The sequence below is a fragment of the Dromiciops gliroides genome, chromosome 6, assembly GCF_019393635.1.
Source record: "Dromiciops gliroides isolate mDroGli1 chromosome 6, mDroGli1.pri, whole genome shotgun sequence".
Lineage (NCBI taxonomy): Eukaryota > Metazoa > Chordata > Mammalia > Microbiotheria > Microbiotheriidae > Dromiciops > Dromiciops gliroides.
Genome location: NC_057866.1, coordinates 139233002 through 139253390, shown reverse-complemented (window position 1 = coordinate 139253390; position 20389 = coordinate 139233002). Strand labels below are relative to the sequence as shown.

General features: G+C 36.1%; 1 protein-coding gene across 1 annotated transcript in view; it reads left to right on the top strand.

Annotated features, from left to right (window-relative positions):
• LOC122732955 (transmembrane protease serine 11C-like) overlaps window positions 1-6750 on the top strand; it is a 101632-nt gene extending 94882 nt beyond the window's left edge. Inside the window, exon 9 of the mRNA XM_043973409.1 lies at window positions 6589-6750. Coding sequence (XP_043829344.1) covers window positions 6589-6750 — 162 coding nt within the window. The remainder of the gene's footprint in view (window positions 1-6588) is intronic.
• The last annotated feature ends 13639 nt before the right edge of the window (window positions 6751-20389 follow it).

Sequence of the window (20389 nt, the reverse complement as noted above, 5' to 3'; positions counted from 1 at the left end):
GAATTGGTCATTCATGAAGAACTCCATCTTCTCCCTACTTCCTCATTTCATATCACCCAGATGCCTTCTGCCACTATCTTCTCTGTTACCCCTATTTCACAGTAAGAGGTGATCCTCCTCCTTTCCAAGGCAACTCTCCCTATACTCCCTATCCTGTCTCCTCCAGCAGACTGTGACCTCTATCCTGCCCAGTCTACCACTAATCTTCAATTTGTCTTCCCAGATGCTTCATGACTGTCTAAAACATTTCCATGTCTCAAGGATCCTCACTTGATCTGTTCATATCTACTATCTGTCATGCTATATCTTCTCTCCGTTTCATGGCTAAATTTCCTGTGAAAGACATCTATAATCAGTGACTCCACTTATTTTCCTTTCATTTTCTTCTTAATTCTTTGAAATCCAGTTTCTAAAGTCATCACTCAATTGACAATTGATCTCTCCAAAGTTACCAGTGTTATCTTATTTGATTTGGATCTTATGGTCTTTTTTCAATTCTCATCCCATCTCTCTTGACCTTTCTGCAGGCCTTTTACACTGTTGATTACCCTCTTCCCCTTAATTCTTTCTTCTCTCTAGGTTTTCATGACACTGCTCTCTCCTAGTTCACCTCTTGCCTGTCTAACCACTCCTCAGTCTTTTTTGGAGGCCTCTTCACTTTTCCCTCTATACGATTTTTCTTGGTGATTTTTGTCTCCCATACTCAACTATAATGTCTATGCAGATGATTCCCAGATCTATTTGCATACCCTTAACTTCTTTTCTGACTATTAAACATCTTGAACTGGATGTCCCATAGGCATTTCAAAACTCAAAACATTCAAAACTTAATTTATATTTCCCCTGCCAAAAAAACCCAAACCCTTCCATTCTGCCTAATTTCCCTATTACTTTGAAGGGCACCAATAATCTCCCAGTCACTCAGGCTCAAAACCTAGATTTCATACGTCACTCCACACTCCCTCATCCCCCAAATTCATTCAGTTGTTATGTCCTGTTGATTCTGCCTTTGTAATATCTCTAATAAATGCCGCCTTCTCTTCTCTGACATTTCTACCACCCTGGTTCATATATAGGCCTACTTGTTCACTGTCCAGTTAGACATGATACTTAATCCCAATGTAAGGCTGATCTTAAATGGTGTTCTACCCTTTTAAAATCGATAAAACTCAATGATCCATGATATATTTCTTTTATAATAACCCGGGCATGAAAATATGTTTTAGGCCAAAACTCATTGGGGTATTCAGGATACCTGCTGTAATCTGAGCCGACTACCATCCATTAGTGGGTAGAAGTAATGTCAGCTTTCATCATATACCTACTCCCTTTTTAAGGGATATGATACAATCTTGGTAATGGACATCCTTACCAAGTTACCTAACTTCCTTTTCCATGTTGAAACATGGGAACAACAGCCAACACAACCCACCTATTTCTGAGGAAAATTTTGTAATTCTCTATCCTACCTCTAATATCATCTATAACCAAGGGATCCAATTTTTCCCACATTTCTGGACAATAATGTCCCTACTGTTTAGGTAAAGATTGATCTTCTGTAGCATATCACACTCAGTCAGACGGATAGAAAGCACAAATTTCATTAACTCTGCCATAGTATTACTGATGCTACACTTTATACTATCAGGATGACTAGGAAGAATTTTGTTAAAATAATACAATCCAGTCATCTAGACAGAATATAGCATTCTATAACCCCCCCCCTCATGGTTTTCCCCCAATACTCATAGCAGGATTAATGACTACCTGGGAAAATTAAATGTTACCCAGGATGTTATATAGCCCACCCAATAAGTATTCAAAGTGACAAAAATAGAAATTCCATGAATGTCATATTGCCAGGAAGTATTTGAATATAGAAGATCAAGTCTGGCACTCTTGTCCTGACATCCATACCAATATATCTTCCCTAAAATTGGCAAAAATGCTCTATCCCAATTACACAGAAATTCAATCCTCTAGACTGCCAACTACACTCACCCTTCTCACTGCATATCTTCTATATGTAGCACAAGTCTTTGTTATATTCAATCCCAACCCATAGCCAATCTGTCAATAAACATTTATTAGGCAACTTCTATATGCCCAGAATAGTGCTAAACTGAAGATATAAAGAAGGACAGAAGATAGCCTCTGCTCACAATCTAATGGAGGAGAAATTGTACAAAAAACTATGCAAACAAGCTATATATAAGATAAAATGGAAATAATTAACAGAAGGAAGGCTCTAAAATTAAAAGGGATTAGGAAATGCTTCCCATAGAAGTTGGGATTTTAAATGATACTTGAAGAAAGCCAGGAGGCAGAGATAAGGAAGGAAAGAATTCCATACATGAGGGACAGCCATTGAAAATGACTGGAGTAGGGAGATTGAGTGTCTTTTTTTAACATTAGCAAGCAATCTATACAATCTGAGTCTTTAACCACCTCTAATTCTGGATGGACGAGGGGAAGATACATTGTGTAGGATATCTCTGACCCAAGGAGTCAGTATTTACTGAACCTATAAAGATTTGTGCCCAGGAAAAGGGCATGTAATCTAGCACACACAGTATGACATCCTAGAATTGGTAGAGGTGTTTTCCTGATGTTATCACTTTACATCATACCTTTGAGGCCCAAAAGACATTATGGAATAGGAAAAGTGTATAAGTCCATGGCCTAATGAGTACAGCTAAGTTAGGAGAAGTCATGGTAGGGCCCACCCATTAAACATGTTGGCATTTTAACAGAGGGTAGGAGCAGGAAACACATTCCATAGCATTGAATTCATCAGCATGAGGATGCTTTCCAGAATGTCAAGTTACTGACTTCAGAATTTCAGTTAATACATTTCAATGACTGTAAGCTACCAATTAACATAAACTGACTTATGGCTTTAGAACTATGCTTAATCATATAAATAACAGATGGCACTGAGGCACCAAGTGCTTCCTAGTTATTAAGAATGTCATCAACAGAAAAGAACTTTGTACACTTTGACAAAGAAACGTTTTCTGTGACAGGAGTCAAGTAGTCCATTTCCACCATCATGCTTTTATCTTTGATGTTAATCTTATAGGGATCATTTTTCAGAATAATCAAATTTTATCATTAAAGATGCGCTGCATCAAAAGATGAAGTCTTTTGTACTCTGTTCATGACAATGTATCTTTGTCTAGAGGAGTATGGAAGGTATAGCCCTGAACCAACTCGCCCTACAGATACCAGTTTATATTTGTCAACTCTGCTAGAAGTATTAGTGATAAAGAATCTCCCTCACCACAACACCCTTTTTAGGCCATGAGGGATCCTAGCTTAGCCTCTGTTTTGAAAGACCTATGGGAAGCAGTGTTGTATAATGGAAAGAACACTGAATCTGTGGGCAAAAGACCTGGGTTAAAATCCAGCCTCTGCCACTTACTTGTGTGACCTTACAAAGATACTTTACTTCCCTTAGCCTCAGTTTCCTTATCTGTAAAATGAAGAGATTGGGCTATGTTGTCTTTTCCAGCAAATGGATCCTAATGGAGGACCATAAGGAATGCAATCTATTCATAAGTTCTAACCCATTCTTTGTAGTACTGCCAAATTTATCTTCCCCAAGTGAAGGGACTGGTCCTCAAGCTCAGGTACTATTTTATCATTTTATTCCCAGTGTTTAGCACATACTAGGTACTTTATAAATGCCTGTTGATCTATTGACAAGTCTTCAACATGAATTATCACATGCATAAAGTATGCACTCTATGGGAAAGTCACTTGTTATTTCAGGAGGTAGTCAGCATATTATCCTAGCCACACTACATTAGGCACATACAGAATTGCTTTCATTAAAACATTGCTTTAAAGGTATATCTGTAGCCTGAAATTACTTATATTTTTTGAAATTATATAAAAATATAGTACTTGCCAAGCTACTTGGCATAAGGTGCCAGTTACTTAATTTTGGATGATTATTGACTAGGCCTTGGTCAAGATTCCAAATTTATTTTATGGGTCCAGTGCAGGTAAATAATATCTTGAACATGGTAGATTCTACCCCCAAATTACTTTAAATTCTTGCCATCTCAAATCTCTGCTACAACCATCACAATTCTATGCTAGTTATTTGCAAAAGGTTGATTGCTAGATACTAACATTTCAGAGAGCTGACTGCACTTACCTCAGTTGAGTTCATCTCATTTGTGGATGGAACATAATCTGAGTCGACATTATTGAGGATAAAAACAAATGGTTTACTCAAAATATTTACTAAAGAGATGATATCTCAACACTCCTATTAATTATCTCCATCCACACTTAAATGAAAGCTTATAAGATATTAAGCTATTTAAGATATTTTAATTTGGATGCTGATCTTTGCCTATTCTTACTTTACTGAATAGGAAAGGGAAAGGAAAAGCAAAGGGAAGAAAGGGAAAAGGAAAAAAGTAGGTATGAAAAGAAAGGGGAAGAAGAAAAAAGTGGAAATAGAAGAAAGGGAAAGGGGGTGAAAGAATGTCTTTACTAAGGACCAAGGAGCCAAACTAAGGTGGATTCCTATCAATATGATTGAGGTCATTGGGACAATTTTATATAAGGTCTTAAGTGCATGTGGATAGATATCTGGCATCTCTGTTAATAATGTATATTCTCTGAGGCAGATGCATGTGTATTTTTGGCAGTAAAAGCAACAATGTTTTCTTAGCAAAAATACATACATAAACAGGAGATACAGTGGAAAGGGCTAGTAATCTCAGTAAGATGGTAAAAATATGGGCATATAGGCATGAGATGGGATATGGATAAACAAAAACCTGTTATCAACTGTGGCTTACAGAGAGGCAACATGGCATAGTAAATAGAATGCCACACCTGGAATCAGGAAGACTAGAGTTTCAATTCTTCTTCAGCCACTTACAAGCTGTAAGACCACAACCAAGTAAGAACTTTTCTGAGCCACCACTTCCTCTCCTATAAAAAGAGGACAATGATACCTACCTTACAGGGTTTTTGCAAGGCCCAAGTGAGATCATATACATTAAGTACTCTGCAAATTCTAAAGTTATAATAAATGTCAATTGCTATTATTGCCTACCTCAATAAAGTCTATAAAAACCAGAGCAGGGCAGTCCCTCACAGTGATAATCAAGTCTGGCCACTCATCCTGCTTCGTCAGGACAAGTAGGTCAGGCACTCATACACCGTGGTTCGCCACAGATAAAATACCAATGTATTATGCATAAACTTTATTCCTTTGGAATCTACTCCTTCAAGTCAATATCCCAAGAACCATGTTTTATAAATTTCTGGGAGAATAAGAATGCCTTTGAAGGGGATGAGATGGAATCTGTGTCACCCTGGTATACTCAGATGGAATGGGGAAACTGGTCAGGATAAAAGGAAATTTTGCCACTGAATAAACATGGTTTCAAACTAGGGCTAGGCAGTTCCTCTCCTAAAGAGCAGCTTTAATGCACCTCAAACTCCATTTATTAAGTATCATACCTAATTAAAAGTCTTGTGGTCTCTCTGTTAATCAACTGCAAAGTGGTCCTCCTAGAACTGAGGTTCTTAACCTGAGGTTTACAAACTTAAAATATATATGTTAACTTTATTTCAATAGAATTAGTTTTCTCTGTAACTGTATGTATTTATTTTGTGTACTTAAAAATTATTCTGAGTAAGGTCCATAGGCTCTATCACACTGTCAAAGTAGTCTAGAACCTCTTCCCCTCAAAAGATCAATAATGCCATCTTATAGTTACTCAACAACAACAAAATTATTAGAAGTTTATCTAATGGAACAGGAATAGAATTGTTTTTTTCCGGTATATCTCCTAAAGACTCACAAGAGACACAGGGCAAAGAAAACCAATAATTGTTCTCTGGCAACAGAAGAAACTAAAATAGAGCCAAATGGTACTTCTATACCTACTAGTGTGAAATCCTGCACATTCCTTGTTGGCTTCATGGACACTAACACAATAGATTACCATCATTGGATATTATAGTGGGAGTTGCTTTTGTGAATAAGTTTGACTAGATGGTAGCTAAGTTCCTTCAGATTTAAAGTTCTTTGATTCTGTTATTTTATTCTAAGAACTCAAGTACTCCTGACACCAAGGCCAGTGCTTTATCCACTGTGCCACCTAGCTGTGTGACCCTGGAAAAGTCACTTAACCCCAATTGCTTCAAACATCTGGGGCCATCTCCAATCATCCTGATATATATCTTGCCTCCAGACCCAGATGGCTCTGAAGGAAAGAATGAGGTTGGTGACCTTGCACAGCCCTCCCTCACTTAAATCGAATTCATTGCAAGGCATGCCATCACCCTGATGTCATGGTCCTCTTCGAGAATGAAGGACAAACAACAATTATTCTAAGATATGTCTTGGAACCACTAAATTTGAAGAAGCTGTTTGAATAATTCTACAGAGATACAGAAAAACATAAATTAGTCATTCATTATGCTATTGCTCTATCTAGTTCTTTCCTTACTGTTATTACTTATTATCATTATTATTATTATTACTCATATTGTCTTAGTAAAAGGAATAGAAAATACAATGAATTCTAATGCTTGTGTTGCTTTTCTTTCTAGGGTGACTCAGGTGGACCACTGGTTAGTTCAGATTCTAGAGGCATCTGGTTCCTTGTTGGAATCGTGAGCTGGGGACATGAATGTGCTCTTCCAAATAAGCCTGGCGTCTATACTCGAGTCACTTACTATCGAAACTGGATTACGTCAAAAACTGGGCTTTAGTTCAACAATTCCTTATCGGTTAAAGCACACAGATTATATAAAGTCTTTTCATTGCTAAGCCCCATTTGGTTCACAATAAAATTCCTTATGCATGGCAATACAAATTCAAACATACACAATTTCAGACTTGAATTTGTTCAGCCATACTGATATTACATATTTGGGTTGATTAAGAAACAAAAATGCCATCTTATAATATGATATTTTACATAAACCATTTTAATAAGTTTACTGAATGAACTTTAATTTGTAATAAGTTTTAATATTAAAATTTTTATTTTAAATATCACACTTTAAAATTTTCCACTTCCTTGCTTCTTTGGCTAGCAAGGATGGGCAAATTAAAATTTTCAATATAATACCCTATTACTAGACTATTTCAAGGTGTGACAATAAATATTATCAAATGACAACATTCAAAATCACAACCATAGAGCTAATAGCAATACTACATTACTATAAGTTCATAAAATCTTATAGCTGAATAATTATTCACAAAAATAATTCAAGTTGCACATGTTATAATACATGGAAATAAACAGCATGTGTTAGTTATCTAAGATACTTTGGGGACATTTCTGACTTTCCTAATATATTTTTAATATGTCTCTTTACTTCTCTGTACATTGATTTTCTCAACTGTTAAATGAATCAGCTACTCTTGCTGCATAGGAAAGATTTAAATTTAAAAATTGTTTTGAAACTCACAGGACTTAAAACTGGAAGGGAACTTAGGGGTACGTTAGTACCAATTGCCCCTCATTTTTAAAGAGGAGTAAAAGAAAGATTAGAATAGTTGAGATTTGCCAACTTCACACGAGTGGCAAGCAGCAAACATTCATTTCAAATCTGGGCATTTGGCTACAAATTTTGTGTTCTTTTTATTATGCCCCATTGCTTCTAACTCTTTGCTAAGGTACTAAGTACTCTATTTGGAATACATTCCGTATCCTGATAAACGATTTAAAGACTCCCTATACAATAACTTGCAAAACTGAATTCATTTTGTGAAAGAAAGCAATTGTCATTTCTTATGACAAAGTCAGTTCAACTTCATTTGAAACAATATAATCATAAACTAGTAGGTTTCGATGTTAACACATCCAGGAAAAAAAAAAGTATTGGACAGTCTGGCAGGATATATATATAATGAAAACCATAGTTTTAAAAAATGAACTAGGGGCAGCTAGGTGGCGCAGTGGATAGAGCACCGGCCCTGGAGTCAGGAGGACCCGAGTTCGAATCCAGTCTCAGACACTTAACATATACTAGCTGTGTGACCCTGGGCAAGTCACTTAACTCCAATTGCCTCACTTAAAAAAAAATGAACTATATATAATGTATCTCTAGAATAATATAAGCAAAAAACCATTATTATGAATATAATTATAGCAAAACTTCAAAGATTTCAAAAATGGGCAGTTCTGGCTTTAATTGAATTGTTTAGGGGGCAGCTAGGTGGCACAGTGGATTCAGGAGGACCTGAGTTCAAATCCAGCCTCAGACTCTTGACACTAACCTGCTGTGTGATCCTGAGCAAGTCACTTAACCCTCATTGCCCCACCAATACACACACACACACACACACACACACACACACACACACACACATTTTAATTCTTTAGTTGACAGCTTTTTAATTCCTTTTTGAAAATCTAAAATGGTCAACTTTCCTACTTTATTAAGTATAACATAGTGAATAGAACTCATTATTTCTTTAAACAAAAATGTGTGAAGCATGCCCAATTTTAATGCCATGACAGTAACAACTTTCTTCTATGGAGCTCAAAGCTTTTACAGACTATCAGGTCTGTTTATTCTCTGGATCCTGGAGATTACAAATGTGATTTTAACAGTATATAAACTTTGAAGGAGTTATACTACAACAAAGAAATTCACATATCCTTTAGAGTTTATTACTAAAGAGATTTTGCCTGTAATACTATTACTATAGCTACTAGTAATATAATGAGGTTATTTTTTCCAATATGACTTTGTTTAAAGGAAATCAACTTGGTGAATTCATTCATTCTCATTTTCATTTACTTCAGTTTCATATACTTAAAAGCAATCAAGTAATAATTTGCTTCACATTCAACACTTGGCTCAGTATCTTGAAAAAAAAGTTTAATATACACTTGTGGAATTATTAATTTTTTAAATTGCTTAATTATACTACAGTAAGAAGAAAAAATAAACAAAAATGAAATAAGGGGTATATAACATAAAAGAATTGCTAAGAATGAGGCTGGTACTAGAGGCAGTTAGATGTGGTTGTTACATAAAGTTAAACTACTCAGACCTACTGACAATCAACTTGATTTAAACTGATGAGGCCAAGAAATAAATGTATTTTTCTGAACCTTATTTTTAAAATAAAGATATGTTATTTATGCACTCATACAAATTTGTAATCAATACAAGTACGGGGAGGCTATCCTTCTATAACATTCAGTCTAGAAGTAAAAGAGCTAAATTACACAAAGATAAACTTTTCTTTTTGTGTTTTGCTGTTAAGTTCAAAATATACATATAACATATATATGTATATATTAAAAAGTAATGATGCTAAATATATTAGGTAATAATCAGAAGAATAAATATATATTAGGTAATAATCAGAAGAAAACTGAAATGAAAATTCTACCCTCTCAGTTCCAGCAGCCTAAATAAACTTTACCAAAGAAAGACATCTCACCATGAATCTAATGTAAAATGGATTTGGAAACAATAAGGTATAATGGATTTTTTGTTAGATTTCTTGTTACCTTGAAATAATCCCTGAATTTTTATATTCCTTATGATTGTAAGGTAGTAACTAATTTTAATTAAAATACAGTTTAAAATATTTTCCTTTGTCATATATGTGATTATATATGACTGATTAATAATAAATAATCATCTGTCTATGCTCTTTCATTGTTTTTATGATATTATACATTATTTTTCCATCTGTTAGGTTAAAATATGCACTTTTTCATTTATAACTTCCTGTTTTTTACTCTACTTTGTGCTGGGTTAATTTTTTTTTTATGTGAGGCAATTGGGGTTAAGTGACTTGCCCAGGGTCACACAGCTAGTAAGTGTTAAGTATCTGAGGCTGGATTTGAACTCAGGTCCTCCCAACTCCAGGGCCAGTGCTCTATCCACTGCGCCATATAGCTGCCCCTTGTCCTGACTTTTTAAAAGTCAATTCTAGAAAAAAAATTTTCATAAAGCTTCATAGTATGTTTTCAAAATAATACCTGACACCTTAAAAGTGTGTGAATTTGCTATTTTGATTCCCACCATAGTAAGATTTGTAAGCATTATGTAGCTTAGATAATTTTGCTTTCTAGACTGTTTTTTTTTTATTTGTCATATATCTCTGGGAGGCAACATGGCATAATTAGAAAAGCAGTGGATTTACATTTAAAGTACCTGGGTTCAAATCCCAAGTCTATCACCTGTGTGTCCTTGGACAAATCACTTGATCTCTTTAAGCCTCAATTTCCTTGTCTCTGATCAGTGCTATGACCAATCTCAACTCCACAATACCAATGATGAAGCATGTAGAGAAGACAGCTGTATGTGCAGAGTGAGAGATACATTTACAGACACTACCATTACAATAAAAACTGGATTTACTCAATACATTTTTTGTCAAAAGAAAAGGCTTTTATTTGGGGGAGAGGGAGATTTGGGGATAGGGATGGAGGATTAATGATACTTATACAAAAAATTGGGAATAAAGGAAAGAAAAGAAAAACAATGAAACATTTTAAAAATACATAGATGACACAGAATGGAGGTGGGGAGGAGGGTACAGAGGTCAATACAGACAAGCAATGTAATATTGTTACTACTTCATTAAATTTAATATATAGTGACATATACTAGCTATATGACCCTGCACAAATCACACAACTTCTCAGTGTCCTGGGCAACTAAAACTATAAATTCCAGAAAAGGGGCCAGCCAATACTGATAGAAGAAGTTTCCTTTGGGGAATTTCCTATGTCAATGAAATTGCAAGTTCAATCTCTATCTCATATTAAGAGCTGTATGTAGTAGATTAATGATCTCATATAGAACTCCCATTTTCTAGTTTTCTTTCTATATGGATATTATATATGTGTTTGTTGATGATTTTCTAGTTTCAAAATTAATTTTAAAGAGGGGATTGGACCACCATGGGTTGGCAGACTACAACTTGAGAACTAAATTCAGCCAACCTGTTTTTGTACTGTAAAGGGCTAAAATTTTAGCTAAACTATCTAAAATCTAATGAGTGGTCACCAATAAATTATAAGCTTTAGCAAGAGTATTTAAATGTTTAATTATTTATTAAAGAGCATTAGGATCAGAGAGAAAGGTAAAAATCTAACTATTTCTAAGAGGCCCTATCACCTGACCCACCATGGCGAGGTCAGGAACCAAAAAGAGACAGAACCCCTCTGCCAGCGTCCACTTCCTACTTCATGTCCTCCTCCCAGAAATGGGAGGCTCCTCAAGTTGATTGGCTGGTAGCCTTGATAGACAGTACCCACGAGCAAACGTCACTTCCTGACACTAAGGACCTTGACCACATGGCTTGCCCTCAGAGGCCTTCACCTCATGGCGGTGCTTTGCTACAGTAAGTCTCCAGCAGGTGGTGTCATTCCAATCGTTACAGTACAGCGCTCAAAAAAAAAAAAAAAAGCTCAGATTTTGAAATACAATATAACTTTATAATAAAATGTAAAAACCAGGGGTGAAACCAAGATGGAAGAGCAGAAACAGAAACCCAGTTGAAATTTCCCAATGTTCTCCTCCAAACAATTTTGAAATAATGCCTCAAATAGAATTCTGGAGCAGGAGAGAGAACAAAAGTTCAGGCTGAGACATTTTTCCAGCCTAAGACAACATTAAGGGTATGCAGGAGAGGTCTATGACACAGAGGTGGGGGCAGCCTAGAGTACATGCAGTGGCAACAACAGCAATGGGAAGAGATTACAATGCACCCTTTGTTGACACTGGGTACAGGATTGGTTCTGTTCAACAACTGTATTGCTGATACCCAGCTCTGGATTATAGCTGTGGGTGAAGAACAGTGATTGTGGTTGGTCACAAGGGAGCAGGGGCCCTGTCACAGTTCCAGGGCCAAAAGAATGACAAACACTTGCAGCTGCAGGGGAACAGGGGACCTTCTTGGGTAAAGACCACTTCCCAGAATAGAAAAATAGTGACCACACTTCTCCTTGGATTACATGAGCTTGGAAGAACAGAAAATTTGCCCACCTCTAGAACTACTTCTGAAAACAGCAGCACAAAAAAGCCAGAAGCTTGGGATGGTATGCCTCCATCTCCAGGTGAGCATAGCACAACTTTATGATAAAGTTCAAATTTAAGAAATAGGCAGGGAAAATGAACAAACAAAAGAAAAAAATAACTTGACCATAAAAAGTTACTACAGTGGTGAGAAAGACCAAGAGACAAACTCAAAAGAAGACAACAATGTGAAAACAGCTAGAAGCAAAGCCTCAAAGAAATACTCATTGGACAGAAGTCCGGCAAGAATTCCTGGAAGATTTAAAGAAAGAGATAAGAATAGTAGAGGGAAAATTGGAAAAAGAAATGAGAGTAATGCCAGAAAATAATGATAAGAGAATTATTAACTTGGTAAAAGAGGCATTAAAAATACTAAAGAAAATACCTTTAAAAAAAACAGAATAAAAGTAGCAGAATAGGCCAAATGAAACAGGAGGTACAAAAAAATCAGTAAAGAAAATAATTCCTTAAAAAGCAAAATTGGTCAAATGGAAAAAGAGATACAAAAACTTATTAAAGAAAATAATTTCTTAAAAATTAGAATTGTTGCAGCCCATCTGCAGAGAAAGAACTGATAGTATCTGAAAACAGATGGAAACATATTTTTAAATTTTTTTTTCTTTCCCTCTTTGACAATCCCTTAATCTGAAGTTTTGGGGTTTTTGACTGTTTTCTCTCCCAACTAGCTAATATGGTACTTTTTCCATGACAACTCATGTATAACTTATTTTGAATTGCTTGAGTTCTTGTGGGTGGGGGGTGGGAATGGAGTGGGGAAGAGAAATTGGGACACAAAGTTTTTTTAAAATTGATGTTAAAATTTTGTTTTTACATATATTTTGGAAAATAAAATTCTATTAAATACAAAAAAAAATTAGAATTGTACAAAATGGAAGCTAATGACTCTATAAGACATCAAGAAACAATAAAACAGGGGGCATCTAGGTGGCGCAGAGGATAAAGCACCTGCCCTGGATTCAAGAGGACCCAAGTTCAAATCCGATTTCAGACACTTGACACTTATTAGCTGTGTGACCCTGGGCAAGTCACTTAACCATCATGGCCCCACCAAGAAAGAAAGAAAGAAAGAAAGAAAGAAAGAAAGAAAGAAAGAAAGAAAGAAAGAAAGAAAGAAAGAAAGAAAGAAAGAAAGAAAGAAAGAAAGAAAGAAAGAAAGAATAAAACAAAGTAAAAAAATGAAAAGTAGAAGAAAAATTAAATTATCTCATCAGAAAAACAGATTGAGGAGAGATAATGTAAGAAGTTTTGGACTGGTGAAAAGCCATGATTAAAGAAAGAGCCTAGACATGACATTCTGTAAGGGGCTAAAATTCTAGCTAGTCTAAAATATCTAATGAATGGTAGCCAATAAACTGTAAGCTTTAGCAAGAGTTTATACTTTTAAGCATTTATTAAGGAGAATAAGAATTTGGTGAAGAGAGAGAAAAAGGCCTAGATTCATCTATCTATCAAAGGGAGAGCGCATCTTTAACTTCACTCTCAACCAGAGTCCTGATGAAAGAGAGCGAGAGCGCCAGCCTCGCCCCATCTTCCTCTCACAAGCAAACGTCACTTCCTGACACCAAAGAGCCGCATGTCTTGCCCTCAGACACCTTCTCCTCGTGGTGGAGTGTCCTGCAGTAAGTCTCCAGCAGGTGACATCATTCCAATCATTACAGTCCCCCTTTTGTTTCTTCAAGAAACACGGGATGTTTCCTTGATGAAACAGTCAAAAATAACAGAATATAATACCCTATGCTAACAAACAATATGTTAATACCAATATAGAAAAGGGAGAGAGGAAAGTTTTGTCCAGAGGAGCGGTCTCTCATGAACCAGTGCTTTGACACTAGCCAGCAGAGGGAGGGCCTCTGCAGAGAGTACATATTACAAATGGTGTACATAACAACAGAAGGGAATAAAAAATCAACGAAACAAAACTGTTCATTTAAAGTCTTTGAAAGTCTTTTCTCAGATGTCCTCTGGGTGTAGTCATGGAATGGAAGTCTTTTCAAGGGTTTGTGGTAAAAATTATTTGCGGTATAGGCAGCTTTTGAAGAACCTCCCCTTTTGGGGGAGGAAAGATTGAATGCTCCCTGAAGGGAGGTTAAAGGGCACTTCCAGGAACACTAGCTCTCAAGGTACTTCCGGAACACTAGCTCTGGAGGCATGGAAATGGATCTTTTCAGGGGAATACAGAGAGACAGTATCAGAATAACCATAGACCCTAACAGAGAGATACAGAAAGACAGAACCAGAATCAAAGTAACCAAGGTCTCCCTCAGAGTGGGGCACAGGATTGATGAGACAAAGGGGAGGGATGGAAAATAGATGCTGAAAGCCACATATTTCCAGACCCGGACTTTTTGAATGCCCTTGTACCAGTCCATTCACCTCCCCAGAGTAACGAATCCCATGTGACCCTCACAGTTGGAGACACGTATTATGATTGTCTGCTAGACACAGGCCCTCTAGATCAGTATTAGTGAATAACCCTGACCCCAGAAGAGTAGCTGAATGTAATTCCTAGTGAGCAAACCTGACCCTGAATCACCAGCTGAATGTAATCACTCATCAGTTGAATAAGCCCTATGGCAAATTAGTGGCACAGACAAAGCCACAGCATTAGAAAAATCAATGACAATTCAGAAACCCCTGCCACTTTGGCGTGCAGAGAATTGGGGAACCAGTTAAAATGATGTGGTATACCCCAAAACTCTAGCAATATAATAATTTAACCTTAACAAGCTTTTCCTTCTGCAGGTAAACCACTGAAGCATATGGCCTCATATTCTGGCCTACCTCAATCTCCCTCACCCCTTTCCCCTCTCCTATTTAACCTTTGTTCCTTGAAACCTCAATCTCCCCCACCCTTTCCCCTCCCCCTACTTAACCTTTGTTCCTTGAAACCATCTTTTTTTGTTTTGTTTTTGAAAGGCATTGAAAAGGCCTGGAATTCATCACATTTTTAAGTTTCCTCATGAGCACAAAAGGGTGCCTAGCAAATCTTTTGCTTTTTGGTTTTGGTTTTGGTTTTGGTTTTGGTTTGGTTTTGACTTGTTTCTTTTGCTTTCTTTTTAACTCAATTTTGTAAACTAAGTGAATTTTCAAAGACATTTTAAGTATATGCTGTGGGGCCATTGGGTCTCAGAAGCTATCACAATTCTTTTTTTTGAGAGAACCATGGGTTTAATTAGTTTTGTTTATGGGATTATGTTTTTTTAAAAGGGTTATTGAAACCTATTGCTTGATTTATCAATGAACATATTGAATATTGAGTCTTGCTGATTGAAGTTTTCTTTTTGATAAACTGATTATCACTTTAAGTATCTGTTATTGTCATACTAGATAGAGAATTCATGTATAAGATGATGTGTTTACTTGCTCAAAAAAGATTATGTAATACTGTCTAATATTATCAGCCATTTACATTCATTTATCATTTATATGTCATTATACTCTGGGTATGGTTTGGAATTATTGTATAGATTACAAGTATATCCTCAGTTATGCAGCATAACATGCATTTTCACCATCATACTCATAATATGAGATTTATGAATTATGGAAACATCATTTCAGAGACTAACTGCTCGTACAATGAGCTTGATGTAGGCCCTGGAGGAATATATGTACAACAGGAGGAGAGACGGGTACATGTAAGTCCATGGTTTGCTTATGATGGCAACTATGTAGACCACAATTGCTGGACACAATCCAGTTTCTTCCTCTCTCCCTCCTAAAATAACCTAGTTTAACTTAACTTGTTTTCTTTTTCTTTCACTTAGTCTGATGGCATGATCAGAATCCATCTACCTGTGGCCTAGCACAATTACTGAATGTCTTGGAACCGTGAGATGTGCTATGGTAACCTTTCCATAACATTTTCAGGTGTCATGAACACATTACTAAATTTGGCTTTGATCCAGACACATGGTGGTAAGAAGTATTATAGATTACATAACTACCTCAACCCTGTATTATATAAAGGAGGGGAATGTAATGGAATGTATTAATTTGATAATTGACAATGCTATGCTAAGGATTAATAAAAATCCAGCAGTTCAACAGCTAAAGAAGTGAGTCCAGCTTTCCAGACCAGAGTCTAGCTTTCCAGACCAGAGTCCAGACCAGAGTCCAGTTCTCCTTATGACATCTTACCACTCCAAGAAGAAAAGAGCTCAGAGACTTTAATTAAAAGCTTTTTCACAAACAAAACCAATGCACCCAAAATTATAAGGAAAGCAGAAAACTGGGAAATAATTTTTGCAACAAGTATGTCTGATAAAGACTTCATTTCTCAAATATATAGAGAACTGAGTCAAATTTATAATAATACAAGTAATTCCCCAACTGATAAATGGTCAAAGGATATGAACAGGCAGTTTTCAGACAAAGAAATCAAAGCTATCTTTAGTCACATGAAAAAATCCTCTAAATCACTGTTGATCAGAGAAATTCAAATTAAAACAACTCTGAGGTGCCACCTCACACCTATCAGAATGGCTAATACAACAAAAAAGGAAAATGTTGGATGTTGGAGTGAATTTGGGAAAACTGGGACGCTAATCTACTTTTGGTGGAGTTGTGAATTGATCCAGTCATTCTGGAGAGCAAATTTGGAACTATGCCCAAAGGGCTATCAAACTGTGCATACCCAGTGCAATATCACTGCTAGGTTTATATCCCAAAGACATCCCAAAAAGAGAAAAATACCTATTTGTACAAAAATATTTATAACAGCAGCTCTTTTTGTGGTGGCTAAGGATTGGAAATCAAAGGGATGTCCATCAATTGGGGAATGGCTAAACAAGCTGTGGTATATGATTATTAATGTATAAGAAATGATAAGCAGGATGATTTCAGAAAGGCCTGGAAAGACTTATATGAACTAATGCAAGTGAATTGAACAGAACCAAGGAGAACATTGTGTACAGTGACAGCAATATTGTTTGATGAAGAATTGTGAATGACTTAACTATTCTCAGCAATACAATGACCTAAGACAATCCCAAAGGACTAATGATAAAGCATACCATCCACCTCCAAAGAAAGAACTGATATTGATTGAGCACAGACTGAAGCATGGTATTTTTCACTTTATTTCATTTTTCCTTTCTTTTATTCGAGTTTTCTTATACAAAATGACTAATATGGTAATGTTTTACATAATTTCACATGTAGAACCTATATCTGATTGCTTATTGCTTTAGGGAAGGGGAAGGGGAGGGAGAGAAGGAGGGAGAGAATTTGAAACTCAAAACTTTAAATAAAAGTGTTCATTATAAAAAAATAATTTTTAAATATAGAAGCCATATTTAGCCAAAAAGCCATTCAAACATAAAAAAAACTTGGCTCTCAGGCTGGAGGACCCTAGGATTACATAACTTGTAAGGTCCCTTCAGGATCTAAACCTTTGATCCTTCTACCATTTTGATTTTGTAAACTTCATTACATCAGATCTCAGGTTCCAACATCAAAATTCTTCAAATTTTACATAAAGGAAAATTGCTCTTTTTTTCTACCCATACTTGTCACAGAGTATCATTTGTGCTAGGATAAAATTAGATTAACATTGTAATAGCACTGATTAGTAATAACACTGTTTTCAGAAAGAAATCTACACTCCCACTCTTCTCTAATCTAACACTTCTTCTTCTTCCTCCATAGTCAAAATTAGGCTTTCTCCAAAGTGCAACATTTTCCCCCAATGCCTGCACAACCCCAGGACCCCTCTCCTATGGTCTCTAATCATACTCCTCTCTTTATTCAAAGACAGAGAAGGAAGATTTCATATACTTATTACTAACCAATTCCTAGAACATTATTGCATTTTCATTTAACATTCTTTCCTCTTCTGAAGTATATCTCTCCTGCCTATAATCACTTCTCCACAGTTTTGACATAACTCTCACCCAAACTCTACCAAAAAAATTACACCTTCCTTGATAATTTGAATACTTGGATCACAATTTTCCGCTCCCTCCTTTCCCCCTGCCATGATGATTTCAACATCCAAATTAATGCCCAACCTAACACCTCAGCACCAAACGTCCTCAATTTCCTTAATTCCTATTCATTTCATCTCTATTCCACTTTAATTTTCTGCCCACACAGCCATGCCTTATATTTTATCATCCATTGGAACTGCTCCAAATGAAAGATCAATATGAAGCTCTCCATTTTAAAAAACAATTTTCTTACTAGCCAAGTCTCACATTCCTTATTATTATACAAGTTCTTTACCTTCATCGTGACCTCTGACCTCTTGACTGAGTCACCCTCATCGTAGTTAGCAGAATGTAAGATATATCTTGTATCAATTCAGTACTTTCTGGTATATACAGCAGAAGTCACCGAGAAAGGAGAAATGGCTGTGTATTCAAGCATGTGAACAAGTCCAAGTAATTTATATCATTGGTAAATTCAGGGTTATAGCACTGCATTGGGTAATTCCTTTAACAGACGAGGGCTTTCCATTAATATATTGTTACACACACACACACACACACACACTAATAAGACAAAAGTTCTTTGTGGGCAGGAATTGCAGGTTTTTTGTCTTTGTATGTCCAGTACTTGGCACTGGACCCAGTACATAATAGGCATTCAATAAATGCTTGTTAAATGGAAGAATAAGAGGAAATTATTGAGAAAAAATGTCAAAATAATTTCTTCCTTGATTGATTTTCTGGGTTTAGAGGAAAAGGGGAATTTTTTTTAATTAATTGTTTTTGGGGCAGCTAGGTGGTACAAAGGATAGAGCACCAGGCCCAGAGTCAAGGGGACCCTAGTTCAAATTCAGTTGTTGACACTTAATAGATGTATGACCCTAGGCAAGTCACTTAACCACTGCTGACTCAAAAAATATAATAATTGGTTTTTTTAAGCCAATGATTCAAAAAAAAATTTTTTAATTCAATATACTTTGAACTTTAGGGTTGAACATAACATGTTATATTTTTTTTAATTTCTAGCCCATTTTATATAAGACCTGTTATAAAATGTATTTATTTAATCTCATTTTATTTATCAATACACATATATTTGTTTATATCACATACAATGCTTGAAGATAATAAGCTTTATTTCTTTAAAAATATTCTAAAATTCAGACTGTTAATTCAGACTTGGCTTTACACCACAGCCACCCCTGACCACTGCTCTTCTCCTCTCCATATTATTTAAATCTTACATCAGCTAGATTTCATCGTAAGGTAAGGTAAACAACATAGGTACAAAAACAAAATTATTTCCAACTGAATAAGAATCAAAGAAATATAGAAATTTTAGTTGAAAGAAACTTTGGACATCACGTAGTACAGTCCATGCAGGAATCCACTCTACCACATCCCTGATAGTGAGTCATAGGGGCTCTATTTGAACACTTCCAGAAATGGGGAGCTCACTCTGTCACAAGACAGGCTAATTCATTTTTGGAGACCCTTAATTCTTAGAAAGTTCTCCACTATGCTAAGCTTCCTCCATATAATTGATCTTAATAATTGCACCCCCTTGCCCCACAGAGAATAAATCCAATTCATTTTCCACCTGATAACCTTTAAAATATACAAAGGCAGCTATCATTTCCTCTATCAGTCTTCTCTAGGCTAAACAAATCCAACCACTTCCTTCTATTGTTCCTTGAATGATACCCTTCACCATCCTGGTAACACTCCTCTGACAAACAGTAGTTTGTTAACATCCCTTAAAATGTGGCACCCAGAATGGAGATATGGTCCTACAACTATAAAGTATGTTTTTATTTTCACTCTGCTCATTCTTGATGCTATACTTCTATTAATGTAGCCTAAGACTACATACATCTTTGGGGTTTTTTTGCAGCAACATCATATTATTAGTTTGTGGTATTGTTTGTCCTTCATTTTCAAAAAGGACCAATGACATCACAGGTAAATGTCTTGACTTGTGAATGAATTGGATTAAAGTAAGGCAGAGTTGCATGGTCATCAGTTTCACTCTCTCTTCCTGAGTCATCAAAGTCCAGTGGCAGGACAAAAGTCAAGATGACTGGTGATGGCCCAGGATGTAATGGATGACCTTCCTGCCTCTGATGCCTGATGAAGCTCTAAACACTCCACAATACCTGCTTAAGCTGCCTTCATGGCCACTAGAACAAATAGTTCTCATTCACCTATTTTACCAGGGAAAGTCTTCACATAGTTGGCGTAGACCTCCCCCTAACTCACTGACAGGTTTGAGGACTGTCGGTTACTTTCAACCTCATTTAGCCCATCTGATGAGATGGTTTATCGTGCTATGAACACTGCACATACAGCTTCTCAGAGACATAGGCAAGAGTTAGGTGAATCAGGTGAACACTAAAGGT